This window comes from Trachypithecus francoisi, unplaced genomic scaffold (assembly GCF_009764315.1).
Source record: "Trachypithecus francoisi isolate TF-2019V2 unplaced genomic scaffold, Tfra_2.0 Lachesis_group6, whole genome shotgun sequence".
Taxonomy (NCBI): domain Eukaryota; kingdom Metazoa; phylum Chordata; class Mammalia; order Primates; family Cercopithecidae; genus Trachypithecus; species Trachypithecus francoisi.
In genome coordinates, this window is record NW_022681471.1 from 13,691,424 (window position 1) to 13,714,440 (window position 23,017).

At 36.8% G+C, this 23,017-nt stretch overlaps 1 protein-coding gene across 1 annotated transcript in view; it reads right to left on the reverse strand.

The window, feature by feature from the left end:
• LOC117078438 (teneurin-1-like) overlaps window positions 1-23,017 on the reverse strand; it is a 348,633-nt gene that overhangs the window by 53,747 nt on the left and 271,869 nt on the right. Inside the window, exon 3 of the mRNA XM_033201992.1 lies at window positions 18,222-18,501. Within this exon, the coding sequence (XP_033057883.1) occupies window positions 18,222-18,438 (217 nt within the window). The 5' untranslated portion in view covers window positions 18,439-18,501. The remainder of the gene's footprint in view (window positions 1-18,221; window positions 18,502-23,017) is intronic.

Genomic DNA, 23,017 nt, shown 5'->3' on the forward strand with positions numbered 1-23,017 from the left:
TTGCCTATATTTTTCAGAATCATAACAGAATGGTTAACAGAACGGATGAGGAAGGAGTAGCAGGAGATGGAGTCACACATGGAAAGGGAAGCCACATTATGTAGGGCTGTGTCCTCAGTGAGATGGGGAGCCATTGTAGGTTTTGAGTAGGAAAGTGATATGCCTTGGGCTTTAAGAGTATCACTCTGACTATTGTATTGTGGGTAAAGTGTAGGGGTGTAAGAGCATAAAAGGAGATAAATCAGTCAAAAGGCTATTGCAAAAATCAATATGAGAACTGATGATGGCTTGGACCAGGGTAGTAGCAAAAGAGGTGATGATAATTAGTCAGATTTTGGATATATTTTGAAGACAGAGATGACAAGGTTTGATGGTAAAATTGATGAGGTCACGAATCATGTCAAGGTTTTTGATACCAATATGGGGACATAAGAGTTGCCAGAATCTGAGATAGAAAAAGTTGGAGGAGCAGATTTTGAAGGGAGGGTCAGGAGTTCTGTTTTGAATATTGTCTCAGCTTGGGTTTCCCAAAAAGCAGACAGTGAAAGAAGAGATTGTGTGTTGGAAGTAAATTTTGGAAAGCGACCCCCAAAATAAGAATGGATGATCAGTACAAGTGAAATAAAGAAGAGACGCAAGTCAAAGGGTGAGTTTTTGAGCTGGTCACAGCTGAAAGCAGCTGAAGCTTGATCTTACAGGGCATCCTCTGAAGAGCTTGTAAAATGCCTCGGAGAATTGTCTGCTCAAATACAAAAGAGGGAGGCAGTCATGAATGACTCTTTCTCTTCTAGGTCAAGGGTTGTCCCACGATGTGTTAATTCTCTCACACTGCCAGGCTTGCACATGCCTCAGAATGGCTGAGTGGGTTGCTACAGGCATTCCACATACAAGTAGCAGAAAAGGCAGGAATGAGAGCTATCCGATGCAGTTGAAAAAAATGTGTTGTTAGTGTATATCTGCATGCAGCTGGTAGGTGTAGCAATAGCTGGAATAAAAAGGTGGGGTGAAAACGTGAGGTGAATCAGAGGTGTCCAATGCAGGTATGTTAAGTTTGAGACACTTATCAGACATGCAAGTGGAAATAAAAAATAACCAACTGGATATATGAATCCGCATTTCAAGGGAGAGGTCAAAGTTGGTGATGTAAATGTTTTCTGTATATAAATGATATTAACTGTATGAAAGAGGATGATCTGACCAACGTAATAAGTGTAGCAAAGGTAAGAGAAGAGGTCTGAAGGCTAGATTATCAGGCTGTCTGATGTTTAATAGTTGGGATGATGAGAAGGATCCAATAAAGCAGAGTTAGAAGAATGGTCATTGAGATGAGAGGAGGCTCAGAACATGAAATCTTGAAACTCAGGTAAAGAAGAAACAGTGAGTGATCAGTGGTGTCGAATGGTGCTGAAAGGTCAAGATGAAAACTAAGAATTGACCATTTAATTTAGTACCATGGAGACCTTGGTGATCTTTACAAGAGCTAAGGATTTCAAGAAACTCTAAGAAAAATCATTAACTTAAATGTTGCATTTCCTGCAAATAGTGGTAGGGAATGAAATAAGAAAGACCATGATGCAACAATCAAACACTGAAAAATGTCTGTAGGTCTGAAGATTGACAAACAACCTTAATGAGGTAGAAAGAAGGAGAAAACAATAATCAGATGGTATGAACTTTAAAAAAAGTGAAGCTATAAAACTGAAAAAAAGAAAAAACCTAAAAAGAAGTGAACTGTAAAACAACACCTTGGAATAAATTGGTTATCACTGAGTAAATTATTTTTGGCTCAGCTAATTCAACTAGTTAGTTCACAATGTTAGAAGGAGAGAGGTTGATAATTTGATCTTCACCCTAGACAGCTAATCTGGCAAAGGAAAGAACACTGTCCCTTGGCCATAGCATACACTTCGGTCTTGCACAGCAATCTTGCAAATTATATTGGCCTAATGCTAATCACAGTGGATCCCTGACATTAAAGTGCAGAGAGCTCAGGGTATACCATTCTCTATTAACTAGGAAAACCATGCAGATATTTCTAATTGTATGTAAAGAGCATCAGCTTTCATTATAGACCCATTTGAACACCAATGACTATATTTTATAAATGCCTTTCTACATATACATTACAGTATATTGATTGAGGGCATGACACTTAGTGTCCAGCAGACATATGTTCAAGTCTCAACTGGGCTATTTACTAGATGTGTCATCTTAGGAAAGTTAACCTCCTTCTCCATGCCTCAATTTCATAAATTGTAAAGTGGGGATTAGAAATGTGGCTAAATATTACAGGGTTATTTTAAAGGTTAAATGAGATCATGCTTAACACAGTGTCTGACACATAATTAAAGATGAGCTATTATTGTTCTTTAAAATGGGTAAGCATGAGGATTTACTTGCTGAAGTATAATGGTTTACAAGGTCCCACTCTGCTGTCATTGTTAGTCTAGAAGCATTTTTCTGTAACAGCTTTCAACTTTATTTTAAACTTGGGAACTCACCAGAGACTGATTTTTGTTTTGTTTCAGCTGTTCAGAAGTCACCTATGAAGTTAAGCCTCTTATGTGGATTAAGTCAGTGGCAATATTGATTTAGACTTTTCATGAGCTACCAATTCTAGTCATCCTAACCTTCCAAGGAAGAAAAAAAAATCCCTTGGAAGATTAGAAACTCTTTCATTCTCACTCTGAGTAGACTTAGTTGTAAAATAATCCAGTGAATGCTTAGTTAGGAAGGCCATCCATATCATAAAGAGCAATATTTCCATTTATTCAAACTACAACATCAATAGAATCTGCCTCCCATAATCTAGCAATGAAGGACACTGTTTGGATTAATTTGTTCAAAATTTTAACAGTTCTTGAACCTTCCCAATAAAATGATCCACTAGTATGTACGGAATTTTTAATAAATATGGCTATGTAATGACAGTAACTGAAGTAATAGTTGTTGGTAGTAATTGGATTACAAAACCTTTCAAATGAGTTTGTGGCAATAGAAGATGATAAAGAACGCTATGGGGAAAGACTCATCTGCTGTTGAAATTTCACTAAAACTCCATTCATGGGGTGAATGCCATCAGGAAGTATTAGAGGGAGCACAAGATCTACTGCTGAGCTATTTTGCATAAAGTTTACATAATCTACAGTGTACAAAAGCCATGATGCTTTAACGAGTTGTAGCCAAGCAAGACTCTTCTAATCCATCTGATTAATGTGCATACAAAAGATAAATGTTAGGAATTTTATTTTAATCAATACTCTTTCAGGGTTTACAAATTGTATTATCTGATGTTAATTTTTTTTTTTCCTTTTTTTGAGACAGAGTTTCACTCTTGTTGCCCAGGCTGGAGTGCAGTGGCGCAATCTTGGCTCAGTGCAACTTCTGCCCACTGGGTTCAAGTGATTCTCCTGCCTCAGCCTCCTGAGTAACTGGGATACGGGCGTCCACCACCACACCCAGCTAATTTTTTGTATTCTTAGTAGAGATGGTGTTTCACCATGTTGGCCAGGTTGGTCTCGAACTCCTGACCTCAGGTGATCCACTCACTCATGTTGGCCTCCCAAAGTGCTGAGATTACAGGCGTCATTTTTATCAGAGACATTCTCTAGAAGATTTGAACTGAAAACCATTCTCCAGTGTTTCACAGCAGCTTAACTGGAGATATTACAACTATAGTTACCATGATAGGACTAAAAATTTTGTTAAACCTGTTTCCACTATTGCTGTATTTCTATACCGTTAAGTTACGGAGCAAGGGCATGGGAACTTAAAATCCTCAACAAAGTCAGACTGGCTGGTGTGGAGATAGGATTCTCCTTATTCCTAGGTATAAAGTTCCAATTTATTGTATTATTTACAATGACACAACTTACTAGATCCTAAGTATGAGGAGGAAATCTCTCTCTGAAAATGGCTGAAACTGGCAATCTGTGTGTTAAAAGCATCTGTGAAAGGATTTGACAATTGGGAATAATTCTTGTGTCCTGGCACTTTTCAGAATGATTTATGTATACAATTTCCATTGATCCTCTGCACCACAGCAAAGAAACATCCTCACTTTACAAAAGTGGAAACAAAAGGTTGTAAAAGTTATCTATCTATCTATCTATCTATCTATCTATCAACTGTTCAGCACTTACTATATGGCAGGGTTTATAAAAGTAAATAAGGTGTAGTTCCTGACCTCAGTAAGTTTACAGTCTAGGTGGAGAAACAAACAAGCCAATTACAATTCATGGTGATTAGTGCTATAGTAGTAATAAGTACAGACTGCTGTAGGAGTATACAGCAGGAGCATCCGCCCAAGATGGCACGGCACCAAGGCAGGCTTTCCAGAGCAAGCAGTTTCTAGGTAGAGACTCTAATGGAGACACACAGGCTGAGAAGAACCTAGCCAGGTAAAAAAATTAGAGAATAATCCCATTACAAATTGATCCACTTCATTGTTCCTTCCCCTAGAGGGGAAGAATGGGTTTGGAACAGTGCTTCAGTCAGAGACGAGAGCTGGTGCAAATGTACCCAGGAGTATAGCCAAATTTGGATCAATAGGAATAATTTTATCAGATCCAAAAATATAAAAGAAATAAGGGATCACGCCTTTAAGATTGGTAGTGGTATAGTTGAATGGCATGTACCATGAAGTAGGTTTAGTATTTTATTGAGGCTTGTTGGTTTTTAACATAGCGTAGAGGAGTCTTAGTGCTGTAGTACAGAATTTGGTTTGTAGTGCATAGGATAATGAAGAGTAGGCTCCAAAGGCACCACTGATGCAGAAACAGTGGCCTCAGGGGAAAGCCATGTTTGAGGCACACTGAAAAGTGAGAAGAGCCATATGAGAGGGTTGCAGGGGAAAGGGGGCCCAAGGCTTCATTTATTCAACTCAATTCATTAATTCATTCAGGAAATATTTCCTAAGCACTTATTCTGTGATGATACTGTGCTAAGCTATTAAGTAAAAGAGTAATTTGAACCCAAATTGCTATTAGTTCAGTATTCTTTCTATTATACCATCATGAATAATTAAGCAACAAATACATCAAAACAAAGACAATCAACTTTTTAATTCAATTTACTAAATATTTGTTAAACACTTGACCTATTAGGTGCAAAATATTGCACTGTATCAAAGTGTCTCCTTACTGGTTAATGGTTGTTGGTTATACTCCATGCTCTCTAAGGGAAAAGGACCAGTGGAATTTTAGTAAAATGTGCTTAGTAGTAAACATTGTCAAACACTGGAAAATGGTAGAAATTTCCTGATGCCTTCAAAATCAGTGATCAACAAATATGTATTGAATACATCTTTTGGAAACAGTGATTGCTGAGTTGAACTCTGGTGAGACTTAAGTTTATGTAGAATGAAGGTTTATGTAGAATTATAATAATGTAGGCAGCAAAAAATCAACACACTATCACAAAAGCTTGGTGATAGGGCTGAAACAGAATCAAATTTTATGTAATTTTTAGCGGGTTAGGCTTAGTGTGGTCCTTCCTGAAAGGTATGTTCTCAAGGTCCTTGACAGCCTTGTGATTCGGTTTTAAGTGCTATGAACTTTGGTTCCGAACCTGAGTAATAAAAACTGCATAATTGTTTTCCTTTTATAGTTCTCATGTTTTAAAGCTTTATTTTAGCAAAAGTGTCCGTGTTTTACCAAAAAAATGACTATGAAAAGTCTGTTTAGTTTGTTAAAAAGGCAATTTTCTCAAGGCACTCTTGTCGAATTCGGATGTCATGTAAGATTATAAATTCCACTGTGACAGACTTCACAGTACTCTTATGAAGGCACAATTCTAACAACATAGGCTTCAGACTTTATATAGAAATGTACATTTCAATCCCACAGTACATAAATACATGCAAATAAAAGTTTCAAATATACATTTTGAATCATCTTATTAGTACAGTGCAACTACAATTAATAAAAAAACACAAAATAAAAAGTAGCCTTGTTCAATTGGAATATCTACATTTCCATTTACCCAGTGGTTGGCATTGATAAGAATGAAACAAATATCAAGAATACAAAGCCACCCCCAAGCTTTTAGGTTCTCTTCATTTCTACATTGAGGTCATTCTTCAATGGCTTCTATATCTGTAGTCTATTGCAATGAAAGTGGAAGCAACCGACCAGAATAAAATCCTTCTGTGTATACAAACAATGTTTTAAACCAATTCCACATCCAAATGCAATTCTACAAACCAAGGAGTGGTATAAAGAAGACACATGTATTTTAGAAAGCCTTTAGCCAATAAATTTTAGACTAACTCTTGTTAACTGCAAAGGGTTATGAACTTGGACTTCAGTTGTGTAATTATTTTATCTAAACTTGATTTTTATGTTATGACAAAACATCATTTACTAAAACTACCACATAATTTTCTATGAAAAGTTAAAAAATATATATATATAAAACAATCAATGTGACAAATATTCTAATTTGAGTCTCTTTCCAACTTAATTTACCAAAAGAAAGTGCTGTTATACATTTAATAAATGAATTTGTTCAATAAATATTCACTGAATACATATTATGTGCCAAATACTGTTCCAAGGTCTAAAGTAAATTATAAAAACATGGTGGCAGAATGATGGTACAGCCAGCCCACTTGTACTTTTAAGTTAAATTGATCAGGTATGTTCCCTGGTCCATTGGCCAGATGCTTTGGAACTACCAATCATAATGCAGGTTTGAAAGAACACACTGACTAAACATCTTGGCTGTGTGTTATGGTTAGAATGCTTCAGAAATCAGCTTGATTGTCCTCTATCCAAGAGGTAGTCTGAAGGACACCAATGAGAAACATAAAGCTTGCCAACCACTAACACTTGACAAGCATACCTGGGGCTTAGGGTATGTGGGATGGGAAGCTGCAGGAGAAAAAGGAGCATAAGCATCAATGTATGAATGTTAGTTGCTGCTCCATATAACGTCTCTTCTGTTTTGCCTCTCCATTATCATATACTAGTACATCTTGCTTAAGAAAATGCAATCAATAGAAAAAAATTAGAGAACAATCCCATTACAAATTGATCAACTTCACTGTTGCTTATGTATGGGGTGTGTGTATGTGTCTGATTACTAAATATATGACAAATATATATATTTATATATACGTATACATATAAAACATACAATAAAATTCTGCATTTCTTGTGACCATCTCATTTATCAAAACCACAGATTACTTTTTTCCAGTTAGTGAAGGCAATTTTTGACCATATTTATTGATTAATTTGAAACACATTAGCATTCAGCCTGGTTGTATGTCAATGTGAGAATTTTTTAAGTGTTCTTGAAACTTTGGACTTGAACCATTAATGAGAAGACAACACTGGACTTTAGCAGTGAAGCCTTATAAATATCTCAGTTGAAGCTTGAGAAATAAATCTTAACTCAAACCTTTAAATTTCATGAAAGGTTTGGCCATGTCCTTATTAATTTTTTGCCTTTGAGCTTATTTCTAACTGCTTCTTCCATGACATAAAAGACACAAAGGGTCATGTCCTCTAACAGTTAGACTCTAGAGTAATATAACTAAGTACTTTATGTGTCACAAGAATGATTGGCACCAAAATAGCACTGCATATGGCTCAGTTTATACTGGCGGGACAGAGGAATCCTCATCTTCTGGTATAAAGGCTTCAAATGAGAATAATGTCAAGGTTTCAAGGGATTCAAAGTTTATTTTCAGTCACCTTTAGACCCTTTCAGAATTATAATGAGAAAAAAGTGTTGAAAATAAATAGGACTTATTTGTATATGGAGCCAGTTCTGTATCACAGATGACCAAAAAAGCAGAATAATAGTTTTCTGACAGGATGATTTCCTGACAGGACATGTTGGCATACCTCACTGTTATGCCTTTGCAGATATTAAAACTGCTTTTGACTGTTAATATGAAATATTGCTACATTTCAAAATGCCATTTCTGGATCCTCCTCAAATCCTTGTAATAAAAGAGAAGCAGCATGTAATTTGGATATAGTTCCAATCAATCCTATGAACTGAAACCCTCCGAGGTTCCCTGTCATCTATTGAATCAAATCCATGCCTTTTCACTTCACTCTTTAGGTTTAGCAACTGATTCCTTCTATATTTTACTAACTTTCCTTTTACATCATTCTTGAACAGTCCCTCTACTTCAGCCATGTTATCCATTGTGTTAGCCATGATACCTATTCAGATTATCTTACTGTCCCTTGTCTCTGCCTCTTTGTGTTAATTATATAATAAATGGGTCCTAAAGTGTTAAAAGGAAAAAAAGACAAAGCCCTTTTTCCAAGTCTTCACAGTCCCACGAATATGTATCCCCGTTGCTCCTGCCCAGTAGCTGAAGCAATTTAAAAGGAGGAATAAAATTATGTACCCCCCTAAAACCAGTTGCTTTGTTTCTCAGGGGACAGTCATCTATGTGACACTTAGCCAGGGAGTCAGTCTTTGCCTTCTGCTATTATGTAGATCCTCAAAAGAAATACACAATTCCATTTGGTAAAGAGTTATTTAAGAAGAAAACACTAGAATCAATTCTCATACTATGGTACAGTTTTTAATCTAGATTTAGGAAGAAGCATTAAAGGGTTGAATACAGCATTGAGCAAAGTGGGCTCAGAGATAGACCATAGAAAGAGAATGAATGTGCAGAGACAAGAGCTATTTTCAGACTGAGACCAAAAAGTCATGTAGCCTCAGAAGCAGCAAGACAAAAGAATTTTGAAACTGACCTAGCTATTCTTAGCTCAAGAATATCCACCAAGAGATGTGATGGTCAAAGGTAAAATTACATTTGTGTAATATGTATGTAGTTAGCTATAATTGTATATTGTTTCATAAAGTTAATTTAAGAATATATGTATAGCAAATTATTTAAATCAAATTTAGCCCTACTAGGTGACTCCTGCCATTTGGTAATAAATTGGTATCTAGGAAGTGATAGACTGTCACTGACTGTGGTTACCTACACTCCTAGCTAACTGATGAAGGGGAAAGACGGAGTTTTACAGAAATGATGACCTTCAAAAAGATGCTTGAAGGGGCAACATCTACACTGCACCACTATAAACCTCCCTCCTCCATTTATCCACTTTTCTGGCTCCTTTCCCTTCTCCAATACTGGGTTCCAGACTTACCTGTACAATATATACATTCATACTCATCAGCAAATTTTGTAAAATCATTTATATGAAGGAATGTGTTGTATAAATGTTTATATAAGGAAATATTACCTCTCTTGTTAGAAACAAAACCCAGACCATCTGTGATTTTGGCACTAAGTGGAAAACTTCCTAGTTGATGGTGACAGTAGTAAATCAAGATGATATAATGGCAAGGGAGGGTGAAATACAGGGGCAGTTTACTGCTTGGTTGCCTTCCACCACCATGATAATTATCTTTACATCATAGGGTTGCAATAAGGACTAAATAAAAAACATATGCAAGTTCAGTTAGCAGAGTACTTGGCACATAGTGGTCAACAATATTTATTGTCATTAATGTTCCCACATCTCCATCTATAGTTCCACCTCACCTGAGCTCTAGATAGGCATGTGCAATTCTGTTTTGGCCTCGTCAAAAACTTCTCTCACTACTCATCTGAAGCCTTTGACTTGATTCACACTTTCAGAACATAACTTTGTCTCTTATTTTTCTTGGGTGAGACCATCAAGTCATAAACTACTTTAACTTCTCGCCACCACATTTTGTAATTTACTTCCTGTCTTAGAGGATGCAGTGAACATTCCCCTTTCAAAGCCTTTCCTTCCAACTGAGATCCAGAAATATTCTCCAATTGAGCCTTATGGCACTAAATACGTCTACAGTCACTTGCACTCACCCTTCAAATCCTTGTGAGTTGACATCTTTCTCTAATATTATTGAAACTGCTTATTTTAAGGCAGTGGATCCCTATCTTGGATGCACACTGACATCCCCTGAGGAGATTTTTTTTAAATGCCTGAGTTCCACCCACTGGAAATTCTGATTTAATTGGTCTGGGGAACAGTCTTGGAACTGAGGTTTGTAAAACTCCCCAGATGATTTTAATGTCCAGTCAAAGTGGACAATCTCTAGTCTAAAGTCAGCAATGACCTTCTAAACTGCCTGTTTTACTGTCTTTATTTGACAATGTTAGTCACATCTTCCTGCTGAAAAGTCTTCTCTTTTGGCTTATGTGATACTCATTCTTCTTCGTTCTTCTATGACATATCAAGACCACTTCGTTGCTTCTGCCTACTATTTTAAATTCAGTGCTTCTCAGGGTATCATAATTGGCTCTCATTATTTCTGATAGTATGTATTTTCACTGGTCATCTCTTCTACTCCCGTAGTTTCATAGACTAGAACCATCTATTTCTATTTCTGAGAAAAATGGCATTGGGATTTTGATAGGGATTACATTGAATCTATTGATCACTTTGGGTAATACGGACATTTTAGCAATATTACATGTCTCCAAATACATGCATAAACACATACAACACACACACACACACACACACACACACACACTGACACCATTTCTTTAAATTGATCTAAATTTACAGTTATCTGTCTATAGTAGCTATGACAGTAGGCTCTAATTTCAGACTGCCTGGGTTCCAATGCTAGTTCTATCACTTACCACCTCTGTAATACTGGGCAAGTTACTTAGCATCTCTGTGCTTATTTTATTCATTGTAAAATGGGTATAATAATGATCTCAACCTTATATCATTGCTGGGAAGATTAAATAACATAATCCATTTAAAGTGCCTTACTTCTGGTCTGTTGCTGAATAAATGTTACATATTTCTCTCATAATCAATGTTGCCATGCCCTAAGCAGAATACATGGCATGGTTCTAGCTTCTAGACTTCCATGATACTTTACATATACCACTATTATGACACCAATCACATTGCATCACTATTGCTGATTGACATGTACCTTCCCAACTGTGCTATGAATTTTTTGAGGGCAAAGATTGCTTCTTCCTCACCTATAATCTTCAGAGTTTAACAAAGAACTTTGCACAGATAAGCAGACCAAAGTCTAGAAATAGGTTTTGTCCCTTTTCAACTCTAATTGATTGACAATGCTTGTGTGAAATGCCGTTTTGAAAGGGATGTGAGGCTGAAGCTGGTCTCAACAGGGGAAAGAGCATCATGATTAATTAGGGATGTCTTCCACGGGACAAATAGAGGGAGCAGTGGCACAAGTGTCATGGATATTCCATTCCAGTTTTAGATGCTGTGTAAGTAAATACTTATTGAATGAATTTTCATGAACAAATGTTACTAGTTGAAAGACATGAGCCAGTTGGAGTTATTGTTAAATAATATGGCTAATTTCTCTTGTAGTCTAAGTTCTTTCAGAGCAGTCATTACAGATTTTATGCTAGAAACTTGTGACAACTAGAATCATAGCATGCTCACAGCAGAGAATTCATTAAATGTGATCAAATTCTGCTAAAATTTTCATTTTATAGGTTTTGCTACGTTAGTATTACACCTGCCATCTGTGATCTTTGTCATGTAAATACAGATCCTGAGATTAAGAGTTCTTTCAAGGATTTTGTAGGAACTGATATCTAAATTGTCTACATATAAGCAGATAATCATTTAAACTACTGCTAAATGCTTGATATAAGAATAGAGAAATGCACTTTTCAAATTTTGAGGGCAAAGACTGCACAGGTGGCAGTGCTGCTTAAGCATTTTCTGCTGTGGGATGAAGTGGCTTATCATACTGGGGCAAAAAGAGAGAAAATCTTAATCACCAGGGTACATTTATTTCAAGATTAACTTCATTTACCTAGCACAGTACCTGGTACATAGTTTACATTAAATGAATGTTGATGCATAAGTGTATAAATGAACGAATGGATGGATGGATGAATGGATAGATGGATGGATGGATGGATGGATGGATGGATGGATGAATGGATGACAGATAAACTTTGCTTCCATATAATCTTGGCAAACAAAAATTGGCAGTTTGGGCTGGGCATGGTGGCTCACGCCTTAATCCCAGCACTTTGGGAGGCCGAGTTGGGCGGTTCACTTGAGGTCAGGAGTTCGAGACTAGCCTGGCCAAAATGGTGAAACTTCATACTTATTAAAAATACAAAAATTAGCAAGGTGTGGTGGCACACGCCTGTAATCTCAGCCACTCAGGAGGCTGAGGCAGGAGAATCGCTTGAATCTGGGAGGTGGAGGTTGCAGTGAGCTGAGATCATGGCACTGCACTCCAGCCTGGGTGACAAAACTCCATCTCAAAAAAAAAAGGCAGTTTAAATTTTTTTCCACCAGATGGCAATAATGTGAGATATAGGTTTAGGTTGTAATCTTGAAGAGAAAAGCAACCAACCAACCAACCAAACAAAAATGCTATTTGGAGAAAAAGAAGCATCAAAAGAACAGATTTAGAAGGCAGAAATGAAATGTTTGTGTCATCTGTAATACCTTAGGAGTCTATGATCTTGTGAGACTTGTATCAAGTCCTCAACATACTTCCTTTTTATGCATGGATGACTTCTCATTCATAATTACTTTGCAGTAAAATGGGGATATTCAAAAACTAATCTTATCTATATAAAATTATTGGTCATTCACATAACTAAAATTATTACCCTTGGTATATATAGATCCATGCATTTATATTTTCATTTTAAATACTAATTTCTTAGTTAATTGATGCCTCCCTTGGATGTGAGGCTGCTTGGGAACAATAGCTAGCCTGTGTGCCTCTAGGAAATCCTTCCCTGCTATTCAACCTGCCAAAAATCATATGAAATAAGCCTGCCTAGGGCTCATACATCCTGTTAGCAAAGAATTGTGAATAATATTATATTAGTGTCCATCCCTTAATTCAAAAGCTTTTGAAAAATAAGAAATTCAGTTTTAGAGTCCAGCATTCCACATATACATGGAGTAGGGTGCTGCTGCTTTGGAAAATAAAGATAATACGAACATATCTTCAGATGGTATAATTTTCTCTTATTAATACTTCTCAAAACAAGTCTTCAATTGGATAAAACATTAACTTCCCTAAAAAGTGGAAATAAGCAGACTCAGGAATATTTCATGGTAAATTATATAGCATATCATCTGTCCTTTTCTAATGATAATCAGAATGAAAAGGCGTTTAACCTCCTTATAAACGCTTGGTCACTGGAGGCTGACAAGGTTGTTGAAGAAAACGAAGGGAAACTAAACATTTTTGAATTCCTAAAGATCATCACTCTCCTGATGGCAATCAATACTTATCACAACCTCCTGACATAGGTATGGAAGATAGTGTGGTATAGTGAAGAATGGGGGCTTTAGAGCCATAGACTTGATTTCTGATTCTAACTCTTACCTCTCCTTTAGCTGTGCAACCTCTGGCAAGTTATGTCTATCCAAGTCTTAGTTATCTCATCTGTAAACTGGGGATAATAGCGCATACCTCATCCATCAGGTGTTTATGAGGAACAAATGTAAAGTACCTTGCAGAGTGCTAGAATAGAATAGGTACAATTCCAAATTTATCATTATTTATTGTGATGATGGTGATGATGATGAAGTCAATTTTGCAGAATAAAAAACAGATTCAGAGCTGAAGTATCTTGCTTAAGTTTACATAGCTAGTAAACTTAAAAGGCATCTAGCACCATACCTGGCACCATAGCAGGTGCCAATCAACATTTTGCTTGCATTCCTCCTTCCTGATCTAAAATTCAATAATTTTTTGAGATCTTATTCCTTTAAAATAATGGGTTAGGCTCAACTTCACCTTGGTTGATGCAAGATTCAACCACTGACATACATTTGCAAAAATCAAAAGCATTTTTTTCTGACTCACAGGTAGTAATACATGGACTAAGACAATAAAGAAGATTCCAGGTCTTACAAAAAAGATGATAATTAGGCCCGCCATTTTGCCTAACATAGGACAAGTCATTTCTCCTTCAAAGGGGTACATATTTTCCCTCCTAGGTGTCTCTACCGATTGGCAGTCAGTGGCAGATGAGGTACTGTTTCCAGACTTTTAGCTCCCGGATCTGTATACTTTATTTTATATAAGTCAGTGCACTGAAGGATGGTGCTGGCTAAAAATATAAATTGGTTCAAAATGTGTTTATGTCAGTTCATGGATGATAGATTCAGGTTTTTGTCCTTGGCCTTTTTCTAGTCTCAACCTTCTACACACTCTCCCTGGGTAATCTCATCCATCCCCCAGTATCTCTATTCTGAGACACTGATGAGCTCAAATCTACTTATAATGACAGCCCAGATCTGTTCTGAATCCTAGACACACATTTCCAATCGCTGATGGGAAAAGCTACCTGGATGTCATACCAGCATCTTAAACTTAACATGTCTGAAAAGAAACTCATCTTCTTCCCTTCCAAACCTGCTCCTCCTGCTGTGTTCCTTCTCTTGGTAAATTAATTACTATTCTCTCAGTTTCCCAAACTTAAAACTTTAGAGTCATCCTTGACTCTTGTTATTTCTTTCAACCTCAACCGGTAATCAATTATGAGGTTCTATCAATTTGAACACACTTATATCTCTTGAGTGTGTCTCTTCATCTCCACAGACATTGTTTGAACCTCTAACGCGATTCTTAGCTCTGGCCTCATTCAGTGGCCTCATAGATTTTTCTCCCTGCATCCCATTATTTCCAGTTGCAATCAATCTTCTACACTGCTGCCTACACTTCTACAATTCGCCTGTATACAATTCTTATCCGAAAAATTACAATTCATCATGAAATTCTCCACTAACTGAAAGCTTTCTTTTTCAATGCTTAAAGGAAATTTTTAAAAACTCCTAAATTGGGCATGCGAGACTTCACAATCTGGCTCCAACATACCTTGCTCTAGTCATATTGAATGTTTCACCATTACAGGCCTTCTTCAGAGCTTTATACTTTGCACTTGCTTATCTGCTTTCTAGGAATGTCCTTCTGGTAAACTTTTATTCAAATTTTAAGTTAGATCAATCAAATATCACCTTTCTATGTACTCTGATTCCTCTAAAGAAGTTAATTGTTTCATTCTGTGTACTTCCACAGCACCTCTTTTTTTTTTTTTTAATCTGTAAAAGCACTTCATACATTTAATTGCAATAACGTGTTTTGAGTGTCTATTTTCTCCACTGCATTATAAGTTTCCTGCAAGCAGTACTCTCCATCCTCAGCATTGGCTTCAAGGTCTGACACATATTAATTGGTAAATAAAAGCTTATTGAATAAAAATAATCCATTGAAAGGAAGTTAGAATGACATCATGGAGACAAACTCCCCTCACCCCAAATTCCTTTTGATGAAACTGCAGAGACAAAATCTGAGGCTGACCAACTCTTTATACTGACTCAGCATAAAATTGCTTATGTTTTTAGAACTGTCACCAGAATGCATTCTTATTTCTACCCACAATATATTAGGTCAACCACTCTACATCCTAAACACACAACCCATAAATCACAATTGCAAATTCATCTTCTGTAAAGATAAACTTACAGATAAGTATTTTAATGAGAATTAGGCATTTCCTAAAGCCAAAAACATTTCCATAGGAAATCATTTCCCAATTGTCAGGCAGAAGAAGAAAATTATTTTAGAACAAATTTACATGCTATTAACTGAAAAAAATAGGAAATATTAAAATGAATTCCTTGAAAAGAAAGATGTAAAACTTTTACCAATTATGTTAAGGAATGAAAATGAGTAATATAGTTAACATCACAAATATTTAATGTATATTTAAGTGTTAGAATGAATATCTTAAATTTTGGCTCAATTTAAGGTTGTTTTTACAATGTAAGATTCCAGTACTAATTAGAGTACTGTAATTTTCATTTGTGATAACTGCATTTGACATGGCAATATTTAAAGAGTAGTTTTCAATGCATGATAAGCACTTACATTTCAGTTGATAGCAACTAATTCCTTAAATGAAACAATTATAAAGCATATATTATACGCAAAGTTTTATGGAAAATAGAGATGTCTTGATCCCCATCTTCATTGAGTATACAGTCTAGGGAAATATATACAACCATAAGAAGAGGTTAAAAAGAGGCCGGGCTTGGTGGCTTACACCTGTAATCCCAGCACTTTGGGAGGCCGAGGTGGGCAGATCACATGAGGCCAGAAGTTTGAGAACAGCCTGGCCAATATGGTGAAACCCCATCTCTACTAAAAATACAAAAACATTAGCCAGGCATGGTGGCGTGTACCTGAAATCCCAGCTACTCTGGAGGCTGAGGCATGAGAATCACTTGAGCTTAGGAGGCAGAGGTTGCAGTGAGCCAAGATCATGCTACTGCAATCCAGCCTGGGCAACAGAGTGAGACTCTGTCAAAGAAAAAAAAAAGGTAAAAAGAATGTATTCTCAAAGTTCACAGAGGAATATCACCTACACAGTGAAACAGTGATGATGTTGGGGGTGATGGTGAGGCAAGGATTTAGTGGGAAAGGATGCTTGTAAGCTAGGCCTTGAAAGACAGTTGAATATGCATAAAGAGAGGTAGCAGCGAATTGTATACCAAGAAAGATGTAACAACACAGCAAAGGGATTGAAAAGGGATGGGGTGAGATCCTGGTAGACCAGTTAAGAAAGAAATAGCAATCTAGGTTAGATATAATGAGAGTAATGATCATGAGAATGGAGAGGAGAAAACAGATTTGAGACATGTAGAGATTAACTCTGCTGGATGAAGAAACTGATTAGATACAGTAAGTATGTGTGGTTGACTGGGTGAATGGGAGCATCATTAACAGATGTAGGTGATACAAGGAAAATGAGTGGGATTAGGAATGTTAAGATGATTGCTTCTACTTTAGAAAGATTGGTTTAGAGGTGTCAGTGTATTATTCGTTTGGAAATGCCAGGGAGGTTAACTGAAAATTTAGGACTAGAGTTTAGGAAGGAGGTTAGGTCTGAAGAGAAATATTTGAAAGTCACTCAAATAGATGTGATCATTGAAGCCATCTGAGTAAAATATTTCGGGGTTCAAGCAGTAATCTTTAATCTTGAGCAGGAATCAGAATCCCCTGGGGGTTTATTAAACCACAAATGGGTCCCACCCCCAGGGTTTCTGACTCAATATGTCTAGAGTGGGGCTGGAGAATTTACATTCTAAAAAAATTCTCAAGTTTTGCTGATGTTGTTAGTCAAGTCCATACTTGGAGGACCTAGAAAATTAAGTCTATTGCTTTTTTTTCTCAGCATTAACTTATTCATAAAAAAAGATAACTTGTGCCATCCGGGCGCGGTGGCTCATGCCTATAATCCCAGCACATTCGGAGGCTGAGGCGGGTGGATCACGAGGTCAGGAGTTTGAGACCAGCCTGACCAACATGGTGAAACTCCATCTCTATTAAAAATACAAAATGTAGCTGAGCGTGGTGGGGCGCACCCAGCTACTCAGGTGGCTGAGGCAGGAGAATCGCTTGAACTCGGGAGGTGGAAGTTGCAGTAAGCCGAGTTTGCGCCATTGCACTCCAGACTGGGCAACGGAGTGAGACTCTGTCTCAAAACAAGACAAAACAAAACAAAACAAAACAAAAAAAACAAAAAACCTTGTGCCAATGTCAGTATCTTCTGCGTCATTAAAATAATGTCTAACACAGTTTATCTATCAGTTGGAACAGGAAATCATATTTCTACTAGTTTTTTTGTTAGAAACTGTCTTGTCAATTCATAATTGAGAAACTAAGGCTGCCCAAAGAATATGCTCCAAAATATGGCTATTGTAGGAAGGGTTCTAAAAAATTGTTACTTTCCTTTCAGTCTCAGCTGCACAATGTTTCTACATTCTGGTAATAGACTTTCTGGAACCCTGTTTGGTGGTCTCCACTAACCTGCTAGCTTTGTCAGCAGCCAAATGTTTATTTGAGACTTTTGTCCCATATAAGCAATGGCTTGAAAAGCACTTAGTTGTTTACTTTTCATCTTGCTATAAATTATTTATCCTCCAGTGTATAAATGGCTATTTGTAGGATTAGACAAATTTTGAATGTTCTGATAAGAGGACTGCAGCATCCAAATTCATGCATAATCCGTAAAAAGCACATGTAACCTACAACCTCATTTGGGTTGGCATATGAAATAGATTCTCCGAGCATATATAAGCCATGCGAATTATTAACCAGTTAACATTAGCAAATTTATTTTTGAAACAAAAGTTTATGCACACAAGCATTCTCTAATGAGAAATAATATTAGTTATAAAGATCCAACAAAAACATACCTTGAGTAGATTTTTCTACTTCTTTCTTCTTTCTACTCTGGCTATTGTAATTCATCCTCAGCTCCTGGTTATACTCGTGCAGGGTTTCCCTGGAGTTGTATGACTGTCTTGGTTTTCTTCCATCTTCACTCTCATCAGAAGAACTGGTGTAAGCTAGATCCATTTCATGCTTGACTTTTGATAGAGGCTGGTAGGGTTTGCAGTCAGTTTGCTCCATCTCTGATTAAGCAAGCTCAGTTTCATGAAAAAAGGATGAGGAAGTCCTTTAATGCAAGCAGTCCTGGAAGAGAAAGGGAAAAACACAAGCCTTCTTAGATTTATCTTTTGTGAGGAAATGCGTCTGGCAGATTAACGATTGGTCCTGATAATACTATCAAAGGAGAGAAGTAAAAGACAAACTAGATGACATGAAGCTAGCCGCAGGCAATAATAACATTCTGTGTTACATGCATACATTGTCAAGCATTAAGGATTAAGCTGGAGGTTGCAGCATCAGAAAATACTCAAGGTAAAAGAGAGACAGCCTTCAAAAATATTTGTATTGGAATTCAAATAGAGCACAACGTTGTTCTGTGGTGTGTCTGTTTTTAATGTTAAAATCAGTGGTTAGATTAAAAAATGTTATTGGATTTGAAAGTGGTGAGGAATACAAAGATTAACCCAGCACATCCCACATTTGAAGTGAAAACTGGTAAGAGAACTACATTCAGAAAGAACACATTTTTGCCTCTGGTTAATATTACATTTAAGACAGGGGCTCTGAGGAAGGGAAGGATTCTGAGTGAGAGAGCTCATGAAATAAAGTGTCCTTGAGGGGGACTGAACTCTTTGTGCTCATATTGTGGCTTTTGAGCCTCAGGCTTGCAGAGCATTTTTAATGAGTTAGGTGGTGGTAAATTTTTGTTCTTCATAGTACTGAGAGGATGTAAACAACACTTCTGGTGAGTATACTGGTACAGGAACAGCAGGATCTAAATCGGTTTTGGAAATAGCAATTTTAAACTTCATGATAAATCACCGAAAGAACCCCGTTTCCCCATAGAATGCTGAGCTAGGAGCCACTAAAGGTCTTAGGGCCAGTAGAGGCATTAACTGCTCTACTTAGCATGGAGAAATTTGAGAAGATCAAGTGTCATCTGAGATGTCAAAGTCCTCGGTAAAGTTACAAGTCCTATAAAAATGTTCTTATTTTCATTCTTTACATTATTTTACCAACACCATTTCAGTCCACTGCTGCAACTTTGCAACTTGGTCTTTTCATACAATGTTTAAAAATTTAGTTAGAAACCAATTAACTTTATGATTTTATTTTGCAGTGAAATTGACTCCTTTATTTTTCTTCAGCTCTTCATCATATGTGTTTTCAAAGAAATCTATAGACATCCAAATGGTGGCTCCTCTATCATGTACACTATCTCATATTTTGGAATTCCTATTGCATTTATGGCAAGCACATAGAACACAGAAATCATTCAAAAAAGACTTTTAACTTTTCAAAGCATGATGTAGGCTGATTTTCTTTAAAAAAGGCTTATACATTTGACTGATATATGTTTTAAATGGTTCATATTGTTTTGTAGTATGAACAAAGTTTCACAAGTAAAGGTCTTCTTTTTCTAATCAAATGTTAAGGTCTTGAAGGCAGGATGTGAGTCTTAACGTCTCGTTATATCCCCCACACCGCTAAGCATTACTCTAGGCACACATGTAGTAGAAACTATTTAACTCCTGAACCTACAAACTATCTATAGAGACACCTAGTTTGGTTTGAACTAATATGAGAGATGAGCATGCTTAAGGATAAAGCAGCAGATATGAATATATATATATGTGCATATATATGTGTGTGTGTGTATATATATATACATATATATATATATCTATACATACATACATATATATATATATCTATACATATATACATATATATATATCTACCAATGATTCAACAACAATCTAATCTCATGCCAGTATACTGGCTTCATATACTGTCTACATACCCATAACTTCTCAGTTTATAGCTTCAGCATGGGTCTTGACCCTGAGCCACAACTTTGAATATCAAACTATACACTCAATATCTGTACTTGATTGTCTAAAAGATACATCAAACATAGTATGTTCAAAAGTGAGCTCTTAATTCCTACCCCTTCCCAAACCTGATCCTTCCATTGTCTTCTTTATATTGATATTAATAAGTGGCCACAATGCTCTTCTGTTTCCTCAGGCCAAAGAACTTGAAGTCATTTTTGACTCCTGTCTTTCACAACCCACACGCAATCCGTCAGTAAACCCTGTTGGTCTTGCCTTTGATATGTATCCAGAATCCAACCAGATCTGTTCAATTTCCCACTACCACATCAGTTCAAGCCATCATATCCCTCCTGGATTATTGCAATTGTTTCCTAATTGGTTTCCTTCTTACACTACTGCCCTCCACACTGCAGCCAGAATAAAACTTTAAAATTTAAGTCGTATCATGTCTCTCCTTTGCTCAGAAGCATGTACCCTACTCTACCTTTGCTCATGTATCCTAGCTGCACTAACCCTGTTGCTGTTTGTGAAAACATCAGGCATATTTGTGCTTCACAGCCTTTGCAACCTCCCATCAAAAAATACCAGAAAATGGTACATCTCATCTTTCTGCTTGTCTTTCAAAGAACGTATTACCAAATTACACACTATGTATTTTACTTATTTGTTTATCATCTGCCATCTGTCTCTGCCCACTAAAACATAAGCTCCATGAAGGGAGGTGTTTTTATCTCTTCTACTCATTGCTATATCATTCAGAGAAAGCATAGTGCCTTGCATGTAGTAGATACTTGGTCAATACATGTTGAATGAATAAATAAACAATTGTTGAAAACTCTCAAGAGGGTCTGGAGAGAATGTGGAAATGTATAAGCCATAGTCTCTGCCCCTGAGAAACTCACAGCTTAATATATACAATAAGTAAACAACTCTGCTACAAAGCAGAATGAAGTGGCTCTTACACACAAAAGACAAAAACAGTAATGTATGAGCACTAAAGATGAAGATATTGGAAAAGGATTGCACTTGATTCAGCTAGTTGTCACCACAGCCACTGAAATTCCACTGAGCATCTATAACGCCAGTTTTAATCTCTTTCTTCTTAGGTTTCCATAACACGATCTTCAGGAGATGCTATGGAAACCTAAGAAGAAAGGTGAACAGTCGTCTGACTTTGCTACAAACAGTGCAAATTGAGAACCGTACCAATAGCAGGCTTCCAGAGATGTAGTTTTACAGCCAGGGATTAGGCTTTCACCCAGAAAAGGAGGCATCTATAAAATTCACCTAACGTCTAAACGGGTCTTTCCTTTCTACAAATGCCACAGCTTCCCCGGTCCATCCCATATCCAGCCATGTCTCTTTGCATGGAACACTGATGATTCACACAGCTTTAATCTAGCCCCGAGAGCTTTCTCAAGCTATGTGCACCTATTTCAACTGTAAAGTGGGCAGCTTTACTCGGAGGTCCCTTAGTTATGGCAAGTCAGTATTTCCTCCCTCCCAAAATGTGTTCATCTTCTCAAACTTCCCCATCTCTGTTAATAGCCACATTAGTAGTTCAAGTCAGAAACCTAGAACTTACCACTCCTCCATCCACACAAGCATCTACCTCATTGCTAGGTTGCATTGCAATCTACAGTCTCTCTCTCTTCCTTTCTATCCCAGTTGCCACTGCTTTAGCTAAGTCCCTCATCAGTTCTGCCTGAACTGTAGACATTCCTTCCCCCATACCCTTCCTGCTCCAACCCATTCTGCACACTGCCACTAGGGTCAATGTAAAGTTCTTCAGTGGCTGTGAGAGCTGAACTATAAAAGGAATGTATTAGTGGGCTAGATACTGGAAACAGGAGAAAATAAATTTGACAAGGGTAGTTGCATTATTAAAAATATACAAAGAGTGTCTCAAATTTCTAAGCTGCTCAAGAATACTAAATACTCAAAGTGGAGTTTAGGTAAATAAAAAGGGTTGCTGAGTAGGATAAAATATATATACAGCAACTTTGAAAAACTTGCTCAGCTTTTCTGTTAATGTAAAACAAAACAACACCAAAAAATTAAATCTATTAATTAAAATACAAAAATAAAATTAAAAGGTAAAAATAATTAACCGAACTTCATTTCAACCAATTCATTTCAACTTAAGCTTCATTAACTAACTTCATTTCAACTTAAGCTTCAGTTGATTATGAATCTTCACTAATCTTAATGCCACTCAAACCTAAGAATTTAAATTTAAAAATGGAAAATGTCTCATTTTGAATGCTGAATGTTGTGTTTTGGCAAATATGATTTATCATGTGAAAATCACCCTTATTTTTATGTATGGAAACTGAGACATCCTCTTTTCCCTCCATAGGTTTATTTGCAACCAGAGAGAGAGAGAGAGAGAGAGAGAGAGAGAGACTTTCCTATAGCCATTTGGAAACTCTTTCAAATATCTAATCATAGCTATTCATAGCCATGAATCAGCTAGGAATGTCATCTCTATTCAAGGTTATTAAGTGTCCTTGGAAGCAATCTTCCTTCAAACCACAAAAGTGGTATAAACCAAGAGAAAATAATCCTTTCCTGCTCCTTGACCCTAAACGATAACTTTTTGTCCTAAAATTTGTGTCAGTGGACCCAGGTGACAAGGAAAACTTTCCAGGTCTCTCTAAGCATGTGACATGGAGGTGCACACAATTCTGTGTGCCTAGAGTTGTGAAATAGTAACTGTCATATTTGTCAAAGGCTTGAGAAACAGAGTTTGAATTCACCAA